Source organism: Oncorhynchus mykiss, chromosome 7 (assembly GCF_013265735.2).
Source record: "Oncorhynchus mykiss isolate Arlee chromosome 7, USDA_OmykA_1.1, whole genome shotgun sequence".
NCBI lineage: Eukaryota > Metazoa > Chordata > Actinopteri > Salmoniformes > Salmonidae > Oncorhynchus > Oncorhynchus mykiss.
The window spans coordinates 49267865-49290175 of record NC_048571.1 but is presented as its reverse complement, the minus strand read 5'-3'; the positions used below and the strand labels follow the sequence as shown (position 1 = coordinate 49290175).

Below are 22311 nucleotides of genomic sequence, written 5' to 3'. Positions count from 1 at the left end.
TGGGTGGTGAATACAGGACTTCGGTGTGTATTGATTTTAGTTTTGCTGAATTGCAATGTATTCTGGGAATAGCCCATTGGCATGCAAAGGAATATGCACAGAGTGGAGAGGCAAAAACTTCTCTGGTCAAAGGCCACTCCACTGACCAGTTAGGATAGAGCCTTCTCAGAAACTTGGTTTGGCAACAGAACTAACAAAAATTGGACAAGGAGTGGTTGTAGTAGCCTGGTGTTGTATTGACCGATAGAATGAAGTCCATACTTGTTGAATAACAGCTCTTACAAAAACTAACTTATTTACTTTTTGTGCTTACCAGATTCCACGCAGTCAGAATAAAAAGCAACCTCAAATGTTCAGTTGCTTTTTTTTTACTACAGTAGGTAGAGAGAGTAGGCTATGTGGACAGACAAACAAATATATGTAAACACGCTGACACAAATCCCTAGAGGCATACAAGAACACAGATCTACACACACCTCGGGCCTCCTGCCACGCTGAGGTCAGGTCTTCTGGTCATTGCGCCAGTATAAAAGCAGACAAACGCACACACTCTGACACTTCTCCTTTGAGCTGGGCGGTAGGAAAGGGTTGAGTTTTCTAAGCAGTGAAGTCTGTGTTCAGCTGCAGTTTGGTCATGTCTGGAGTGTGGACTGTGCTGCTGCTATTGGGATGTGTCTTTCTCCCGGCTCTGTCGCATGGAGCTCTGGTTATCTCACAGGATGATTCCACACCACAGGTGACTGACTCTCCATTGTTACTATAAAGATGCAGGTTCTCAATTTGATCCCCCCCTGTTGCAGGAGGACTTACTGCACTTCAGGACATGTTAAACTTGTATTGTTTGTGAGGTTGTAAAAGGCTTCGGAAGTTTACAATTTCCACTTTGAAGTGTCAGACTTGATTTTCCCTTAAGAAAAATGTATCAACTCCTACAAAAAATATCTGTGAATTACAATCCACATAATAATTCACATTTCCTGCGGGATTATTTTCCTGCTGTAGCTATATGGCTCAAATTAAGATCCTACATCTGCTGTATTTACTCTACTGTTACATCTCTCCCCTCCTGCTATATTCTACTGTTACTACATCTCAACCCTCCTGCTATACTCTACTGTTACTACATCTCACCCCTCCTGCTATATTCTACTGTTACTACATCTCACCCCTCCTGCTATAATCTACTGTTACTACATCTCACCCCTCCTGCTATATTCTACTGTTACTACATCTCTCACCTCCTGCTATACTCTACTGTTACTACATCTCACCCCTCCTGCTATACTCTACTGTTACTACATCTCTCCCCGCCTGCTATACTCTACTGTTACTACATCTCTCCCCTCCTGCTATAATCTACTGTTACTACATCTCACCCCTCCTGCTATACTCTACTGTTACTACATCTCTCCCCTCCTGCTATAATCTACTGTTACTACATCTCTCCCCTCCTGTTATAATCTACTGTTACTACATCTCACCCCTCCTGCTATATTCTACTGTTACTACATCTCACCCCTCCTGCTATAATCTACTGTTACTACATCTCACCCCTCCTGCTATATTCTACTGTTACTACATCTCTCACCTCCTGCTATACTCTACTGTTACTACATCTCACCCCTCCTGCTATACTCTACTGTTACTACATCTCTCATCTCTCCCCTCCTCCTATAATCTACTGTTACTACATCTCTCCCCTCCTGCTATACTCTACTGTTACTACATCTCTCATCTCTCCCCTCCTCCTATAATCTACTGTTACTACATCTCTCCCCTCCTGCTATACTCTACTGTTACTACATCTCTCATCTCTCCCCTCCTGCTATAATCTACTGTTACTACATCTCTCCCCTCCTGTTACAATCTACTGTTACTACATCTCTCTCCTCCTGTTATAATCTACTGTTACTACATCTCTCATCTCTCCCCTCCTGCTATAATCTACTGTTACTACATCTCTCCCCTCCTGTTATAATCTACTGTTACTACATCTCACCCCTCCTGTTATAATCTACTGTTACTACATCTCTCCCCTCCTGTTATAATCTACTGTTACTACATCTCTCCCCGCCTGCTATACTCTACTGTTACTACATCTCTCCCCTCCTGCTATAATCTACTGTTACTACATCTCACCCCTCCTGCTATACTCTACTGTTACTACATCTCTCCCCTCCTGCTATAATCTACTGTTACTACATCTCTCCCCTCCTGTTATAATCTACTGTTACTACATCTCACCCCTCCTGCTATAATCTACTGTTACTACATCTCACCCCTCCTGCTATAATCTACTGTTACTACATCTCTCCCCTCCTGTTATAATCTACTGTTACTACATCTCACCCCTCCTGCTATAATCTACTGTTACTACATCTCACCCCTCCTGCTATACTCTACTGTTACTACATCCCTCCCCTCCTGTTATACTCTACTGTTACTACATCTCACCCCTCCTGCTATAATGTCCTGTTACTACATCTCACCCCTCCTGCTATAATCTACTGTTACTACATCTCTCCCCTCCTGCTATACTGTCCTGTTACTACATCTCTCATCTCTCCCCTCCTGCTATAATCTACTGTTACTACATCTCTCCCCTCCTGTTACAATCTACTGTTACTACATCTCTCTCCTCCTGTTATAATCTACTGTTACTACATCTCTCATCTCACCCCTCCTGCTATAATCTACTGTTACTACATCTCTCCCCTCCTGTTATAATCTACTGTTACTACATCTCACCCCTCCTGTTATACTCTACTGTTACTACATCTCTCCCCTCCTGCTATAATCTACTGTTACTACATCTCACCCCTCCTGCTATACTCTACTGTTACTACATCTCTCCCCTCCTGCTATAATCTACTGTTACTACATCTCTCCCCTCCTGTTATAATCTACTGTTACTACATCTCACCCCTCCTGCTATAATCTACTGTTACTACATCTCACCCCTCCTGCTATAATCTACTGTTACTACATCTCTCCCCTCCTGTTATAATCTACTGTTACTACATCTCACCCCTCCTGCTATAATCTACTGTTACTACATCTCTCCCCTCCTGCTATACTCTACTGTTACTACATCCCTCCCCTCCTGTTATACTCTACTGTTACTACATCTTACCCCTCCTGCTATAATGTCCTGTTACTACATCTCACCCCTCCTGCTATAATCTACTGTTACTACATCTCTCCCCTCCTGCTATACTGTCCTGTTACTACATCTCTCATCTCTCCCCTCCTGCTATAATCTACTGTTACTACATCTCTCCCCTCCTGTTACAATCTACTGTTACTACATCTCTCTCCTCCTGTTATAATCTACTGTTACTACATCTCTCATCTCTCCCCTCCTGCTATAATCTACTGTTACTACATCTCTCCCCTCCTGTTATAATCTACTGTTACTACATCTCACCCCTCCTGTTATAATCTACTGTTACTACATCTCTCCCCTCCTGTTATAATCTACTGTTACTACATCTCTCCCCGCCTGCTATACTCTACTGTTACTACATCTCTCCCCTCCTGCTATAATCTACTGTTACTACATCTCTCCCCTCCTGCTATACTCTACTGTTACTACATCTCTCCCCTCCTGCTATAATCTACTGTTACTACATCTCTCCCCTCCTGTTATAATCTACTGTTACTACATCTCACCCCTCCTGCTATAATCTACTGTTACTACATCTCACCCCTCCTGCTATAATCTACTGTTACTACATCTCTCCCCTCCTGTTATAATCTACTGTTACTACATCTCTCCCCTCCTGTTATAATCTACTGTTACTACATCTCTCCCCTCCTGCTATACTCTACTGTTACTACATCCCTCCCCTCCTGTTATACTCTACTGTTACTACATCTCACCCCTCCTGCTATAATGTCCTGTTACTACATCTCACCCCTCCTGCTATAATCTACTGTTACTACATCTCTCCCCTCCTGCTATACTGTCCTGTTACTACATCTCTCTCCTCCTGCTATAATCTACTGTTACTACATCTCTCCCCTCCTGCTATACTGTCCTGTTACTACATCTCTCCCCTTCTGCTATAATCTACTGTTATTACATCTCTCCCCTCCTGCTATACTGTCCTGTTACCACATCACTCCCTCCTGCTATAATCTACTGTTACTACATCTCTCCCCTCCTGCTATACTGTCCTGTTACTACATCTCTCCCCTCCTGCTATAATCTACTGTTACTACATCTCTCCCCTCCTGTTATAATCTACTGTTACTACATCTCACCCCTCCTGCTATACTCTACTGTTACTACATCTCTCCCCTCCTGCTATAATCTACTGTTACTACATCTCACCCCTCCTGCTATAATCTACTGTTACTACATCTCTCCCCTCCTGCTATACTGCCCTGTTACTACAACTCTCCCCTCCTGCTATACTCTACTGTTACTACATCCCACCCCTCCTGCTATAATCTACTGTTACTACATCTCACCCCTCCTGCTATACTGTCCTGTTACTACATCTCACCCCTCCTGCTATAATCTACTGTTACTACATCTCACCCCTCCTGCTATAATCTACTGTTACTACATCTCACCCCTCCTGCTATAATCTACTGTTACTACATCTCTCCCCTCCTGTTATAATCTACTGTTACTACATCTCACCCCTCCTGCTATAATCTACTGTTACTACATCTCTCCCCTCCTGCTATACTCTACTGTTACTACATCCCTCCCCTCCTGTTATACTCTACTGTTACTACATCTCACCCCTCCTGCTATAATCTACTGTTACTACATCTCACCCCTCCTGCTATAATCTACTGTTACTACATCTCTCCCCTCCTGCTATACTCTACTGTTACTACATCCCTCCCCTCCTGTTATACTCTACTGTTACTACATCTCACCCCTCCTGCTATAATGTCCTGTTACTACATCTCTCCCCTCCTGTTATAATCTACTGTTACTACATCTCACCCCTCCTGTTATAATCTACTGTTACTACATCTCTCCCCTCCTGTTATAATCTACTGTTACTACATCTCTCCCCGCCTGCTATACTCTACTGTTACTACATCTCTCCCCTCCTGCTATAATCTACTGTTACTACATCTCTCCCCTCCTGCTATACTCTACTGTTACTACATCTCTCCCCTCCTGCTATAATCTACTGTTACTACATCTCTCCCCTCCTGTTATAATCTACTGTTACTACATCTCACCCCTCCTGCTATAATCTACTGTTACTACATCTCACCCCTCCTGCTATAATCTACTGTTACTACATCTCTCCCCTCCTGTTATAATCTACTGTTACTACATCTCTCCCCTCCTGTTATAATCTACTGTTACTACATCTCTCCCCTCCTGCTATACTCTACTGTTACTACATCCCTCCCCTCCTGTTATACTCTACTGTTACTACATCTCACCCCTCCTGCTATAATGTCCTGTTACTACATCTCACCCCTCCTGCTATAATCTACTGTTACTACATCTCTCCCCTCCTGCTATACTGTCCTGTTACTACATCTCTCTCCTCCTGCTATAATCTACTGTTACTACATCTCTCCCCTCCTGCTATACTGTCCTGTTACTACATCTCTCCCCTTCTGCTATAATCTACTGTTATTACATCTCTCCCCTCCTGCTATACTGTCCTGTTACCACATCACTCCCTCCTGCTATAATCTACTGTTACTACATCTCTCCCCTCCTGCTATACTGTCCTGTTACTACATCTCTCCCCTCCTGCTATAATCTACTGTTACTACATCTCTCCCCTCCTGTTATAATCTACTGTTACTACATCTCACCCCTCCTGCTATACTCTACTGTTACTACATCTCTCCCCTCCTGCTATAATCTACTGTTACTACATCTCACCCCTCCTGCTATAATCTACTGTTACTACATCTCTCCCCTCCTGCTATACTGCCCTGTTACTACAACTCTCCCCTCCTGCTATACTCTACTGTTACTACATCCCACCCCTCCTGCTATAATCTACTGTTACTACATCTCACCCCTCCTGCTATACTGTCCTGTTACTACATCTCACCCCTCCTGCTATAATCTACTGTTACTACATCTCACCCCTCCTGCTATAATCTACTGTTACTACATCTCACCCCTCCTGCTATAATCTACTGTTACTACATCTCTCCCCTCCTGTTATAATCTACTGTTACTACATCTCACCCCTCCTGCTATAATCTACTGTTACTACATCTCTCCCCTCCTGCTATACTCTACTGTTACTACATCCCTCCCCTCCTGTTATACTCTACTGTTACTACATCTCACCCCTCCTGCTATAATGTCCTGTTACTACATCTCACCCCTCCTGCTATAATCTACTGTTACTACATCTCTCCCCTCCTGCTATACTGTCCTGTTACTACATCTCTCATCTCTCCCCTCCTGCTATAATCTACTGTTACTACATCTCTCCCCTCCTGTTACAATCTACTGTTACTACATCTCTCTCCTCCTGTTATAATCTACTGTTACTACATCTCTCATCTCTCCCCTCCTGCTATAATCTACTGTTACTACATCTCTCCCCTCCTGTTATAATCTACTGTTACTACATCTCACCCCTCCTGTTATAATCTACTGTTACTACATCTCTCCCCTCCTGTTATAATCTACTGTTACTACATCTCTCCCCGCCTGCTATACTCTACTGTTACTACATCTCTCCCCTCCTGCTATAATCTACTGTTACTACATCTCTCCCCTCCTGCTATACTCTACTGTTACTACATCTCTCCCCTCCTGCTATAATCTACTGTTACTACATCTCTCCCCTCCTGTTATAATCTACTGTTACTACATCTCACCCCTCCTGCTATAATCTACTGTTACTACATCTCACCCCTCCTGCTATAATCTACTGTTACTACATCTCTCCCCTCCTGTTATAATCTACTGTTACTACATCTCACCCCTCCTGCTATAATCTACTGTTACTACATCTCTCCCCTCCTGCTATACTCTACTGTTACTACATCCCTCCCCTCCTGTTATACTCTACTGTTACTACATCTCACCCCTCCTGCTATAATGTCCTGTTACTACATCTCACCCCTCCTGCTATAATCTACTGTTACTACAACTCTCCCCTCCTGCTATACTCTACTGTTACTACATCCCACCCCTCCTGCTATAATCTACTGTTACTACATCTCACCCCTCCTGCTATACTGTCCTGTTACTACATCTCACCCCTCCTGCTATAATCTACTGTTACTACATCTCTCCCCTCCTGCTATAATCTACTGTTACTACATCTCACTCCTCCTGCTATACTGTCCTGTTACTACATCTCAACCCTCCTGCTATACTCTACTGTTACTACATCTCACCCCTCCTGCTATAATCTACTGTTACTACATCTCACCCCTCCTGCTATACTGTTCTGTTACTACATCTCACCCCTCCTGCTATACTCTACTGTTACTACATCTCACCCCTCCTGCTATACTGTTCTGTTACTACATCTCACCCCTCCTGATATACTCTACTGTTACTACATCTCAACCCTCCTGCTATACTCTACTGTTACTACATCTCACCCCTCCTGCTATACTCTACTGTTACTACATCTCACCCCTCCTGCTATACTCTACTGTTACTACATCTCACCCCTGCTGCTATACTGTTCTGTTACTACATCTCACCCCTCCTGATATACTCTACTGTTACTCTATTTACTTGATGTGTATCTGTACCGTTTCTACTTTTCTGTCAACACATCTCTACTTTGATTCATATCTGGTCTGCTTTCGTGTATGTGGGTGTGGGTGTCTGTGCATGCTCCTGTGTACATTAATCCATTTTTATTCATGCCAATATGTTTATGCTTTACAATGAATTAGACTATGAGGTGTTAAATTAGTTTGACGTTCTGACCCTAAATTCAAACTTCTCCCTTGTGCTTTGTATCCCAGGGCTCTGATGGTGCTACACGGCTACTAAAGGTAGCTCAGCATCGACACAAACCTGTCTGACACAAATCCAAAACAGGAATCTGTTGCAGAATCCGTCAGACTTCTACTCTTGACCACCCAGTGGTGCATCTGATGATACCTGATGAATCTGATGATACCTGATGAATCTGATGATACCTGATGAATCTGATGATACCTGATGAATCTGATGATACCTGATGAATCTGATGATACCTGATGAATCTGATGATACCTGATGAATCTGATTAATATATTGTTATTTGTATTTTCCCAAAAACAGATTTTTGAGAATGTGGTTGAGTAAATATTTTAGGAAATCCTTCGCTCTTTGCCACGGTTAAACTACTCTCTATTTCTGTAAATACAACAGTATCATTGGCACCTAGAAGTTTCAGCCACTTGAAAAGTAAAAAATGTCTAAGTCGTACAGTTTGCTCTGTAAGAAACGTATGTTTTATAATACTGTGTCTAAATGTTATTCTTTTTTTTTTTTTACAGAAAAGAAGTACAGATAATGCGGAGGTAAGGAAATCACAATATTTACGTTCTATTTGTGATGATCATGCATTGCCACCACTATATTCAACACTAGAAATACGTGCCTTTGCTCACCCAGATTGACTCATCGAGTCTTTCTACTGGAAACACTGAGTTAATGTTTTTCACAAGAGTACAGCGGTAATCATTTGTTTTGGCAGTAATCTTGTAGTCGGTGCAGCTTACTTCACACTATTCAGCTGTAACAGGAAAATACATTTTGAGAAAGTGTGTGAACGTTTTATAGGCACGTTAGACAGTCAAGCAAACATTTCAAAACCCTTCTGTTTCTTTCTCCTTTCTTTCACTCTCTCCCTGTCTCTCATCCTCTCTCTCTCTTACTTTCTCTCTTACTCTCTCAGGTGGAGGTGTACAGTTTAAAGGTGGATTGTAAGGTCGCTTCTCGTTTTGCTCACACGGTCATAACCTCCAGTGCTCTGAACAAGGCCAACTCCTCTCAGGAAGTGTTCTTCGAGGTGGATCTGCCCAAGACCGCCTTCATCACCAACTTCAGCATGTCAGTCAGCACCCATGGCGTGTGTAGAAGCCACGTTATGTCTAGAAATGATAACACCAATCCATAGGACTGTTACTCTGCGCTGTGTGTGTATGTGTGTGTTTGTATGTGTGTATACCTGCGTGTGAGTGCAGATATACGTATGCAGATATATGTGTTTCTGTTTGTTTGTTTGAATGACTGTGTTTGTGTATCTCAGGGAGATAGAGGGTCAGACGTACACGGGCGAGGTGAAGGAGAAGGAGAAAGCCAAGAAGCAGTATCAGAAAGCTGTTTCCACAGGGCAGACTGCAGGACTGGTCAAGTGAGTGGACCAGGGCAATGAGGAGTGTACAAACGTGTTTCCATTACACCAGGCACTCCTATTCTCTTTCATCACAGCCTGTGTTTTGTTGCAAATGTGATTGCCCTCCTACTGGGCCTGTGTTTGTGTGTTTTGTTTAAAATGTGATTGCCCTCCTACTGGGCCTGTGTTTGTGTGTTTTGTTTAAAATGTGATTGCCCTCCTACTGGGCCTGTGTAAAATGTGATTGCCCTCCTACTGGGCCTGTGTTTGTGTGTTTTGTTTAAAATGTGATTGCCCTCCTACTGGGCCTGTGTAAAATGTGATTGCCCTCCTACTGGGCCTGTGTTTGTGTACTCTAGGGCATCAGGGAGGAAGATGGAGAAGTTCACTGTGTCTGTGAACATCGCGGCCAATAGTAACGTCACCTTCATTTTGACCCACGAGGAGTTGCTTCAGCGTAAACTGGGCCAATACGAGATCATGACCCGGGTCAAACCCAAGCAGCTGGTTCAGCACTTTGAGGTCTGTAGATGTTCACACCCTATACCCCAAAACATCTTGTCATCATCTTGACTCCTCAGTCCTGTGTCTCATCAGTCCTGTTCATGTCTCTGTGACAGATTGTGGCAGATATCTATGAACCCCAGGGCATTGCCTTCCTGGAGGCCTATGGAACCTTCATCTCCAACGAGCTTCTCCCCCTGGTGGAGAAAACAGTCAGCGACAAAAAGGTATATGATGCGGTTCTGTTCTATGAAACAACTGCATGTGGAACATATCCTCCGAAAGAGATGAATACTATTTGTCTGTGTTGTTTTGTGTTTAACTATATTGCCCTCACTCACTCAGGCACACATCTCATTCTGCCCAACACTGGACCAGCAGAGGAAGTGCCTGGGTTGTGAAGGCACCCTGATTGACGGGGATTTCTTCATCAAATATGACGTGAACCGAGCTGAGACCATCGGTGACATCCAAGTCAGCTGTGTTGAATATAATATAGAATCAGTATTGGGGTCAATTCCATCAATTCAGGGTGTTCATGTCATAATGATATTCATTGTATGTATTTTTCAGATAGTGAATGGGTACTTTGTGCACTTCTTTGCGCCTTCGGACTTACCCCGAGTTCCAAAAAATGTGGTGTTTGTGATCGATAGGAGTGGGTCAATGAGCGGAATCAAAATGAAGCAGGTAAGAGAGAAACCGTGTGTCTGAGAGAATGAAAGAAAGAAATATCAGAGAAGATGAAAGAGAGAAGGATGCAGGAAACATATCACTTGGTTGCAGTGCTGTAATTGTAGTTCATGTTCAGATTGACCTGAGAGCCTTTGATCCCTCGTAGACAAAGGAAGCTATGCTGGCCATCCTGAATGACCTGGCTGAGGACGACTACTTCGGCATTGTCCTATTTGACTCTAGCATCTCAACATGGAAGGAATCTCTTACCAAGGCCACCAAGGAAAATGTGTCAAAAGCCCAACAATTTATCCAGGGAATAACTGTTTCGGGAAGTGAGTCATTGTGTTTAATGGGAACAGGGTGACTTACAGAGATAGATCATTAATGATGTTTCTGTCAGTAGGACTTTAGTAGTAAAACTATGGCAGTACAACACTTGGGCAAGCAGTATGATAAAACTGAGTGAGGTGCATTTATGTTACAAAATTATGTCTATCAAATATTTATTTTTGATAACACCTGGATTGATTTTTGGTGTTCTCCTTTTAGCCACTAATATAAATGATGCTGTGATGAAAGCTGTGGACATGATAATGAAAGGCAAACGAGACAAGAAGGTCCCGGAGAGGAGTGTGTCTATGGTTATCTTAATGACAGATGGAATGCCCAACTCAGGTGCGTACAGGTTTCCTTCCCTTCTGATCTTACTTATTTGGTTGGGACTGCCATTTTAACGTTGAAGTAGCCATCTGATGTATTGCTCTATATTAGATCCAGCCAGTAAGGTCATGGTACATGCCATGTGTGTTTGTGTACAGGAGAGTCTTCTGTACCACAGATTCAGGAGAATGTCCTTCTTGCTATGGGTGGGAACATGACTCTGTTCTGTCTGGGCTTTGGGGATGATGTGGACTACTCCTTTCTGGATGTGATGTCTAGACAGAACAAGGGACTGGCCCGAAGGATCTATGAGGGCTCTGATGCCACCGTCCAGCTTCAGGTGTGAACCAGGGCTCTGTCCCAAATCTCACAATAGTCACTTTTCTGTGTCTTTCTGGTTTGACCATATCACTTATGGGGAGCGTCACAGGACAGACAAAACTATGTAGGTCGAGGTCTTATATCCATCCTACGTTTTGGCATTATTGATAATGTACTGTCAAAAATTGCAATAGACAAATGACTTGGTGATGTGTGCATTTGTGTCCCAGGGTTTCTATGAGGAAGTGGCCAGCCCCCTCCTCTCCGAGGTGGACCTGCGTTACCCTGACAACCTGGTGAACTCTCTGACTACCAGTCACTACAAGCAGCTGTTCAACGGCTCAGAGATCGTGGTAGCTGGCCGGCTCACTGACTATAGCCTGGATAACTTCCTGGTGGAGGTGTTTGCACATGGGGTGAGGAACAGACAGGCACAACACAACACACCACCCGGATACTAAGCTTAGAAAGATTATATTTTCTTTGCACCTGAAGGGCATTGCGACTCAAGTATTGGACAATACTCAACCCAACTAATGCTTCTCTCTCACTCCTTCTCTGTGTCTAATACCTCTTTCTCTTCTCTCTCACTCCCTCACTCTCTTTTTAGTATGAGGAGGACTTTATTATCAAAGGCCAGGCCAGTGCCCAGGAGTGGGACATACTGTACCCTGAGCAGGAGTACATATTTGGGGACTACACTGAGCGTCTTTGGGCTTACCTCACCATCCAAGAACTGTTAAGCAAGAGGTCTGTGTGATCGACTAACTGCTATTACTGATGTCTGGTGAATGAACTGAATTGTGTCTTAGCATTATCCAAATGCCTAAAACTCACTGGTGGATGAGAGCTTAGCTTTGGGATCTAATGAATGGAGCTGGGTATATTAAAGGAACTCAGTTCGTAAATATTCCATTCTTTTCTGCCCTGTGGTGTAAGTTAAACCAAACCTAACCCAAGTTAAACCGAACCTAACCTCTAATCCTAACCTAATGCAATAACACCATTCGTCCTATGTTTCTATTGTCAGAGAGACTGGTACTGCGGAGGAGAAAGGAAATGCTACTGCCCAGGCTCTGGAGATGTCCCTGCAGTACAGCTTCGTCACCCCCCTTACCTCCATGGTGGTCACCAAACCTGAGACTGACGAGGAGCCAGAGGGCCCCCTCATCGCCGACAAGCTGACCGAGGGTATGTGACCCAGTGGGTTGGGAGAGGGGCAGGGGCAGGGGGAGACAACCAGTACATCTGGCGTGTCTTATCTGACATGTTTATCTCAGTGGTAATGGAAATCCTTGCGTCGATTGTCAAATATGTGTGTCTGACTGTTTTTCTCCTGCTACTGTTTGACAGATGAAAGGCAGAAAGCCCAGAGATTTGGTAAGCACCTGACATGAATGGACATGACTGGATCCTTCAACAAAATGGCTTTCTGTGTCATTATAGTGGATCACCTGGATTTATGACATGGAAAGCTGACACCATCAAATGCATTTTACCACTTTGAATGTGGAAAACGTTATTTGTCATCTGACATCTTGACGTGATTTTCAGGTCATTTTGTACCCCAGCTGATGAGCAACGCCTGGACGCACAGCAGGATCTCACCTACAAACTTTGGTGAGTCCCCCTTCATTCAGAGTGACACTCTTGTCAGACATGGGTTACTTCAGGATTTTCTATGTAGTGAAACTGTCCCAAAAATGACTACAGAAATGTTATATTTATATTTAGTATTTTCAATGCCCACCATGCTGTCACGCACAGACAATAATATAGTGATCCAAAGTTTGGATGGGCTTAGCCTCAACCAAATCAAATGTAAAAACTGGATCAATATGTTGATGGCTCTGCAGTGGATGGAGACCCTCATTTCATGATTGAGTTGCCAGAGCAGGAGGATGCACTGTGCTTCAACATAGACGACAGGCCTGGTACCATCTTCAACCTAGTGAGAGACCAACTGGCAGGTGAATTTGGAGAAAGTAGACATTATTTGGAATTGACCAACCTTTGACAGTAATGCGTCTTTTGAAGGCATGAAATCAAAACATGACACTTGTTTTATCAAATAAATAACACCTATCAAATCTATATCAACAGCTTGCCTCAATCCCATGCTGCCTTGCAGGTATTTTGGTCAACGGCCAGACCATTGGGGATAAGAAAGTGGCCCCTGATGGCAAAGTGAACACCTATTTTGGTCGCTTTGGCATCGTTCACCAGGGGCTGGGGGTGAGACTGGAGGTGACCACTCATGACATCACTGTGTCCCAGGATGGCAAGCAGGCCAAGCTCTTCTGGTCAGACACCGCCTCTCTCAAGGGAGCCAAGTAAGCACCCTTACCCATTCTGATTTTGCCGTTCTGGCTTCCATATAACTCTGTAATGCAACCCCCCTACCACATAAGGTTGAAGGGGCATCTAACGTTTTATTCTGTGATCGTGGTTAAACCACCTCTCTCTGCCTCTCTCCCTCCTACAGTATGGACCTGCAGGTGACCAAAGACCGCAGCTTGACTGTCACCCTCAGGGACTCGGTCCGGTTTGTGGTCATCCTACACAAGGTGTGGAAGCAGCACCCCTACCACCAGGACTATCTGGGATTCTATACCCTGGACAGCCACCTCTTATCCCCCAGCGTCCACGGCCTTCTAGGTAGGACAGCCACATCTTCTCCCCCAGAGTCCCTGGCCTTCTAGGTAGGACAGCCACCTCCTCTTAGGATCGCCACCTCCTCTCCCCCAGCGTCCACGGCCTCTGCATTATATTGGACAATTGTCTGTTTGGTTGATCAATTCAAATGTATTGTATTGTCCCCATGCAGGTCAGTTTTACCATGGCGTGCAGTTTGAGGTGAAAGACATGCGTCCAGGAGAGGTGCCAGAGAAACCAGATGCCACCATGCTAGTGAAGGGACAGGAGCTTACAGTGACTAGGTAGATGTCTACACACACACAAACACATGCAGTACATACACACACTTTTCTCATCATCGTCTCTCCTCCTTGCTGTGTTTCCACAGGGGCTGGCAGAGGGACTTCCGCTGGGATGTGAAGAATGGAGAGAACATCCCCTGCTGGTTCATCCATAGCAACGGCAACGGCCTCATCGATGGAAACCACACAGACTACATCATGTCTGGACTCTTCAAGACTGTCTGAGTCTGGTACACTAGCAGTCAACCTCCTCAAACTGTACAGTACATTAGTCACACATTTCACATGGATTCAACACCCTGTATGTGCTGAAGATATACCATCATGACATGAGAATAATTGTGGGTAACGTTAGATAACATCTGACTGGAGTACATTTAATTAAAAGATAAGTGGCAAGAAAGGGGACATTTATAGATATTGATATAGATAGTGATGAGCAAAACCTGTTGAAATAAATGGACCCACTTCCACCTAACTTGTGTGTATTTAACCAATGTTGAATGGCCACGGAGAGAGAAAGATATACAGAGTGATTAAAAATCAACGCCCCTGTGTGCTTGACGTAGGGGCGTTGGTCAGACCTGACCTCAGCCTTGGTATGTGTGTGTTTCTTGCTCTGCCCAGTTTAACTAGGCATAGGCGCTCATGCCAGTTACTTCATCCGGATATGAGGTCACTTCCCAACAGCATCACATAAGGCGTCTCTGTTAAAAGGCTTGAAGAGTGACTGAGCTAATAAACCAGACAGAGTGTTTCTGTTTTAATACAGTAGGTCCTCTACAGTCATTTAGAAACCACACCTTTGATTCAGTGGGATACAAGGTTAGTGACAGGCCCCTTGAAGGGTGTGTGTGTGTGTGTGTGTGTGTGTGTGTGTGTGTGTGTGTGTGTGTGTGTGTGTGTGTGTGTGTGTGTGTGTGTGTGTGTGTGTGTGTGTGTGTGTGTGTGTGTGTGTGTGTGTGTGTGTGTGCGCTTACTTGTTTTCTTTTCCTAATGTCCTGAAATGGTAGGAAAACAATAACTTTTTGGAAAAGTCAGAAAGAAAGAAAATTGTTCAGGTCCTGAATTTGTTCAAATGAAATTTTAAGCCTAATGTTTTGGGGTTAGGGTTTTGGGGGTTGGGGTTAGGGTTAGGTTAAGAGTTAGGGCTAGGTTTAGGGTTAGGGAAAATAGGATTTTTAATGATGAAACACACTTTTTGGAGTGTAAAATGTTTGTGTGCGTGCGTGCGCGTGTGTGCGCGTGTGTGCGCGTGCGTGTGTGTGCAGTACATATGTGCACTAACTTTACTGTAACAGTGTGCTTTGTCTCCCGGCTTTGATTACATGGCTGGGGTGTGTTTCCTAATGGGTCCTGGGCAGGAGCGCTGACCAAAGTCATGTCGGAAGTTCAGGAGTTGAGAGGGATTTTCTGAAGGGGGTCTTAGGGGGTATGCATGCACTTGGAGGAGGGACATTAATTAACACCAGATGTGGGAGGTGTTGGGGATTGTTTGGAAGGCCTCCATCCCACTGTACTCCGAGGGCCAAATCCAAACTTGATATACACTGAGTGTACAAACATTAAGAACACATGCTCTTTCCATGACATAGGCTGACCAGGTGAAGGCTATGATCCCTTATTGCATTTTAAGCCTTAAGACAATTGAGACATGGATTGTGTATGCGTGCCATTCAGAGGGTGAATGGGAAAGACAAAAGATTGAAATGCCTTTGAACAGAGTATGGTAGTAGGTGCCAGGTGCACCGGTTTGTGTCAAGAACTGCAACGCTGCTGGGTTTTTCACGCTCAACAGTTTCCTGTGTATCAAGAATGGTCCACCACCAAAAGGAAATCCAACCAACTTGACACAGCTGTTGCAAGCATTGGAGTCAACATGGGCCAGCATCCCTGTGGAATGCTTTCGACACTTTGTAGAGTCCATGCCCCGACGAATTGAGGCTATTCTGAGTGCAAAAGGGTGGGGTTGCAACTCGATATTAGGAAGGTGTTCATAATGTTTGGTATACTCAGTGTATGTGCGCAACTTCAACTTTCACACATGTCTTGGTGTGATTTGACTGAATGTCTCTCTCTTTCTCTGTACCTTGTCCTAGATGTCTGGCTTTCTGTCTGTCAAAGACCAGTGGAGCAACTCCATTCTTGAGTCTTGATAATTAAGTCCTGAAATACATTTTAAAGGCTTGAAGCTATGATAGCTCAGCCCATAGCCAGAGTGTAGGTGTCCTTTTTAACCACAGGAGAGCAGCAGAGACCTGTGACAATACTGTAGTGTAGTTTCTAATCAATGGCTGTCAGGTCATCAGTCATTATCCATAGAGAATGATAGAGGCCTCTAGTGGCCAAAAGGCTATAGCGTGGATGGCGCCATTGAGGGCTTCCACCATTTTAATGTAATCAACTGGGTGGGACTTCCAACTTTATTGGCTGATCTCTCCTGGTGACCCAGTTGGAGTCATGTCCAACCGGGTCATCAGCAAAGATCAGCCAATCATGAAGAATAAAATGGAGCCTCAATTGCCCTGTCTGTGCTGTCACAGACGCTATAATGGCTGATACAAAGAAGAGTCCACTATCTACCTCTTTGTCGTAATCCCATTACTGTAATGCCTCTCACTGCCAATGATTGGCAACTTGGGTTTTGGACTGCTAAAATCAACCACTGGACACAACAAACCCACTTTAAAAACACATTTTACTTTCCAAGACTTCAAATAATACTCTTGATTTTTAAACATCAGTGCTGAATTAGACTCTATGACAAATCAACGTTGGAGGGCGTTACTGTCTGGACCAGAGGAGTTGGGAAACACGGGTTTATATCTCAAGCAAATAAAAATAGATATATTTCGGTGCTCCTAGATTTTATGTTGTGCTACCAACAAAACATATTAACTTAAGAGCTGTCTCATTCAAGCAGTCTGATTGGGACAGAAAATATTAACTTAGAGCCCTGACTGTCTGCCTCACCCCCTTCCTCACCTCTCAGGACTCATCTCCCACCCACCTCCCGGCTCTGCCTCACCCCCTTCCTCACCTCTCAGGACTCATCTCCCACCTCCCTCCCCATGGCGACCTTTGTCCTCGTTAGAATTTTTCACATTGCTGTTGCCGCTGGTGCGTGATGCCGGGACTGAGCACTCTTTGTGCATACGCATGTGGGAACTGCGGTATGCAGGCCCTGGGTGTGTAGTGTGCCATGACACGCGTATGGCTGCTGTCGCCTTCCCGCCTGTCTGTCTGACGGTGGCAGTGTTTGGACACACCTGACCGGTGCTGACAACACCCCCACAAGGGCCTGGTGCCCAATGCTTATCACCCTACAGGAGACAAATACTCCAGCCTCCTCAGTTGGTCTCCACACAGACCCCAGCACAATGGGGCTGAAGCATTGTGACATTGCAGTGTAGTTTGGTGTTGTCAAGTGTTAGATGATCCAGAGTAGATCAGTGTTGTTTGGTGTCAGGGGAGACAGTAATGATTTAACCAGAAAAGCATATCGAAGAGCTGCGCAGTGCATTGTGGTGCTCTTTAGACTAGTGTGGTATTGTACTGTACTATATGTGATGCTGTGTAGACTACCGTGGTATTGTAATGTACTGTATGTGGTGCTGTGTAGACTAGTGTGGTATTGTAATGTACTGTATGTGATGCTGTGTAGAATACCATGGTATTGTAATGTACTGTATGTGATGCTGTGTAGACTAGTGTGGTATTGTAATGTATGTGGTGCTGTGTAGACTAGTGTGGTAATGTACTGTATGTGATGCTGTGTAGACTACCGTGGTATTGTAATGTACTGTATGTGGTGCTGTGGTGCTGTGTAGACTAGTGTGGTATTGTAATGTACTGTATGTTTAGCTGTGTAGACTAGTGTGGTATTGTAATGTACTGTATCTGGTGCTGTGTAGACTAGTGTGGTATTGTAATGTACTGTATCTGGTGCTGTGTAGACTAGTGTGGTATTGTACTGTATGTGGTGCTGTAATATATTTGATGCTGTGTAGACTATTGTGGTATTGTAATGTACTGTATGTGGTGCTGTGTAGACTAGTGTGGTATTGTAATGTACTGTATCTGGTGCTGTGTAGACTAGTGTGGTATTGTACTGTATGTGGTGCTGTACTATATTTGATGCTGTGTAGACTATTGTGGTATTGTAATGTACTGTATGTGGTGCTGTGTAGACTAGTGTGGTATTGTAATGTACTGTATGTGATGCTGTGTAGACTAGTGTGGTATTGTAATGTACTGTATGTGGTGTTGTGTAGACTAGTGTTGTATTGTAATGTACTGTATGTTTAGCTGTGTAGACTATTGTGGTATTGTAATGTACTGTATGTGGTGCTGTGTAGACTAGTGTGGTATTGTAATGTACTATATTTGATGCTGTGTAGACTAGTGTTGTATTGTAATGTATGTGGTGCTGTGTAGACTAGTGTGGTAATGTACTGTATGTTTAGCTGTGTAGACTAGTGTGGTATTGTAATGTACTGTATGTGGTGCTGTGTAGACTAGTGTTGTATTGTAATGTACTGTATGTGGTGCTGTGTAGACTAGTGTGGTATTGTACTGTATGTGGTGCTGTGTAGACTAGTGTGGTATTGTAATGTACTGTATGTGATGCTGTGTAGTCTAGTGTGGTATTGTAATGTACTGTATGTGATGCTGTGTAGACTAGTGTGGTATTGTAATGTACTGTATGTGATGCTGTGTAGACTAGTGTGGTATTGTAATGTACTGTATGTCATGTGGTGGAGACTATTATGGTATTGTAATGTACTGTATGTGATGCTGTGTAGACTAGTGTGGTAATGTACTGTATGTTTAGCTGTGTAGACTAGTGTGGTATTGTAATGTACTGTATGTCATGTGGTGGAGACTATTGTGGTATTGTAATGTACTGTATGTGGTGCTGTGTAGACTAGTGTTGTATTGTAATGTACTGTATGTGATGCTGTGTAGTCTAGTGTGGTATTGTAATGTACTGTATGTGATGCTGTGTAGACTAGTGTGGTATTGTAATGTACTGTATGTGATGCTGTGTAGACTAGTGTGGTATTGTAATGTACTGTATGTCATGTGGTGGAGACTATTGTGGTATTGTAATGTACTGTATGTGATGCTGTGTAGACTAGTGTGGTAATGTACTGTATGTTTAGCTGTGTAGACTAGTGTGGTATTGTAATGTACTGTATGTGGTGCTGTGTAGACTAGTGTGGTATTGTAATGTACTGTATGTGATGCTGTGTAGACTAGTGTGGTATTGTAATGTACTGTATGTCATGTGGAGGAGACTATTGTGGTATTGTAATGTACTGTATGTGATGCTGTGTAGACTAGTGTGGTAATGTACTGTATGTTTAGCTGTGTAGACTAGTGTGGTATTGTAATGTACTGTATGTGGTGCTGTGTAGACTAGTGTGGTATTGTACTGTATGTGGTGCTGTGTAGACTAGTGTGGTATTGTAATGTACTGTATGTGATGCTGTGTAGTCTAGTGTGGTATTGTAATGTACTGCATGTGATGCTGTGTAGACTAGTGTGGTATTGTAATGTACTGTATGTGATGCTGTGTAAACTAGTGTGGTATTGTAATGTACTGTATGTCATGTGGTGGAGACTATTGTGGTATTGTAATATACTGTATGTGATGCTGTGTAGACTAGTGTGGTAATGTACTGTATGTGGTGCTGTGTAGACTAGTGTGGTATTGTACTGTATGTCATGTGGTGGAGACTATTGTGGTATTGTAATGTACTGTATGTGGTGCTGTGTAGACTAGTGTTGTATTGTAATGTACTGTATGTGGTGCTGTGTAGACTAGTGTGGTATTGTACTGTATGTGGTGCTGTGTAGACTAGTGTGGTATTGTAATGTACTGTATGTGATGCTGTGTAGTCTAGTGTGGTATTGTAATGTACTGTATGTGATGCTGTGTAGACTAGTGTGGTATTGTAATGTACTGTATGTCATGTGGTGGAGACTATTGTGGTATTGTAATGTACTGTATGTGATGCTGTGTAGACTAGTGTGGTATTGTAATGTACTGTATGTCATGTGGTGGAGACTATTGTGGTATTGTAATGTACTGTATGTGATGCTGTGTAGACTAGTGTGGTAATGTACTGTATGTTTAGCTGTGTAGACTATTGTGGTATTGTAATGTACTGTATGTGGTGCTGTGTAGACTAGTGTGGTATTGTAATGTACTGTATGTCATGTGGTGGAGACTATTGTGGTATTGTAATGTACTGTATGTGGTGCTGTGTAGACTAGTGTGGTATTGTACTGTATGTCATGTGGTGGAGACTATTGTGGTATTGTAATGTACTGTATGTGATGTTGTGTAGACTAGTGTGGTATTGTAATGTACTGTATGTTATGTGGTGGAGACTATTGTGGTATTGTAATGTACTGTATGTGGTGCTGTGTAGACTAGTGTGGTATTGTAATGTACTGTATGTGATGCTGTGTAGACTAGTGTGGTATTGTAATGTACTGTATGTGATGCTGTGTAGACTAGTGTGGTATTGTAATGTACTGTATGTGGTGCTGTGTAGACTAGTGTGGTATTGTAATGTACTGTATGTGGTGCTGTGTAGACTAATGTGGTATTGTACTGTATGTGATGCTGTGTAGACTAGTGTGGTATTGTAATGTACTGTATGTGATGCTGTGTAGACTACGGTGGTATTGTAATGTACTGTATGTGGTGCTGTGTAGACTAGTGTGGTATTGTACTGTGTGTCATGTGGTGGAGACTATTGTGGTATTGTAATGTACTGTATGTGGTGCTGTGTAGACTAGTGTGGTATTGTAATGTACTGTATGTGATGCTGTGTAGACTAGTGTGGTTTTGTAATGTACTGTATGTGATGCTGTGTAGACTAGTGTGGTATTGTAATGTACTGTATGTGGTGCTGTGTAGACTAGTGTGGTATTGTAATGTACTGTATGTGGTGCTGTGTAGACTAGTGTGGTATTGTAATGTACTGTATGTGATGCTGTGTAGCCTAGTGTGGTATTGTAATGTACTGTATGTGATGCTGTGTAGACTAGTGTGGTATTGTACTGTATGTGATGCTGTGTAGACTACGGTGGTATTGTAATGTACTGTATGTGATGCTGTGTAGACTAGTGTGGTATTGTAATGTACTGTATGTAATGCTGTGTAGACTAGTGTGGTATTGTAATGTACTGTATGTGGTGCTGTGTAGACTAGTGTGGTATTGTACTGTATGTGATGCTGTGTAGACTAGTGTGGTATTGTAATGTACTGTATGTGATGCTGTGTAGACTACGGTGGTATTGTAATGTACTGTATGTGATGCTGTGTAGCCTAGTGTGGTATTGTAATGTACTGTATGTGATGCTGTGTAGACTAGTGTGGTATTGTACTGTATGTGATGCTGTGTAGACTACGGTGGTATTGTAATGTACTGTATGTGATGCTGTGTAGACTAGTGTGGTATTGTAATGTACTGTATGTTATGCTGTGTAGACTAGTGTGGTATTGTACTGTATGTGATGCTGTGTAGACTACGGTGGTATTGTAATGTACTGTATGTGATGCTGTGTAGACTAGTGTGGTAATGTACTGTATGTGATGCTGTGTAGACTAGTGTGGTATTGTACTGTATGTGATGCTGTGTAGACTACGGTGGTATTGTAATGTACTGTATGTGATGCTGTGTAGACTAGTGTGGTAATGTACTGTATGTTTAGCTGTGTAGACTAGTGTGGTATTGTAATGTACTGTATGTGGTGCTGTGTAGACTAGTGTGGTATTGTAATGTACTGTATGTGATGCTGTGTAGACTAGTGTGGTATTGTAATGTACTGTATGTGATGCTGTGTAGACTAGTGTGGTATTGTAATGTACTGTATGTGATGTTGTG

The 22311-nt window shown here is 43.3% G+C and overlaps 1 protein-coding gene across 1 annotated transcript; it reads left to right on the top strand.

Moving 5' to 3' along the window:
• The first annotated feature begins 371 nt into the window (after nt 1-371).
• Nucleotides 372-14995, top strand: LOC110527952 (inter-alpha-trypsin inhibitor heavy chain H3). The gene is made up of 22 exons (XM_021609596.2): nt 372-736; nt 7945-7974; nt 8464-8487; nt 8865-9019; nt 9219-9323; nt 9665-9827; nt 9926-10036; nt 10155-10283; nt 10383-10499; nt 10651-10819; nt 11037-11162; nt 11306-11487; nt 11699-11884; nt 12079-12218; nt 12499-12659; nt 12822-12848; nt 13023-13088; nt 13325-13438; nt 13600-13801; nt 13954-14126; nt 14296-14407; nt 14494-14995. The coding sequence occupies exons 1-22, from the start codon at nt 635-637 to the stop codon at nt 14630-14632; spliced, it is 2733 nt and encodes a 910-aa protein (XP_021465271.2). The 5' UTR covers nt 372-634; the 3' UTR covers nt 14633-14995.
• The last annotated feature ends 7316 nt before the right edge of the window (nt 14996-22311 follow it).

What these genes read in the sequence shown, in the direction of transcription:
- LOC110527952 (XM_021609596.2), top strand. Translation starts at nt 635, where the DNA reads ATGTCTGGAGTGTGGACTGTGCTGCTGCTATTGGGATGTGTCTTTCTC. An exon ending in AGACCATCGGTGACATCCAA is followed by an intron (nt 10,284 to 10,382) that starts GTCAGCTGTGTT and finishes TGTATTTTTCAG; the next exon opens with ATAGTGAATGGGTACTTTGT. An exon ending in GGGAATAACTGTTTCGGGAA is followed by an intron (nt 10,820 to 11,036) that starts GTGAGTCATTGT and finishes TTCTCCTTTTAG; the next exon opens with CCACTAATATAAATGATGCT.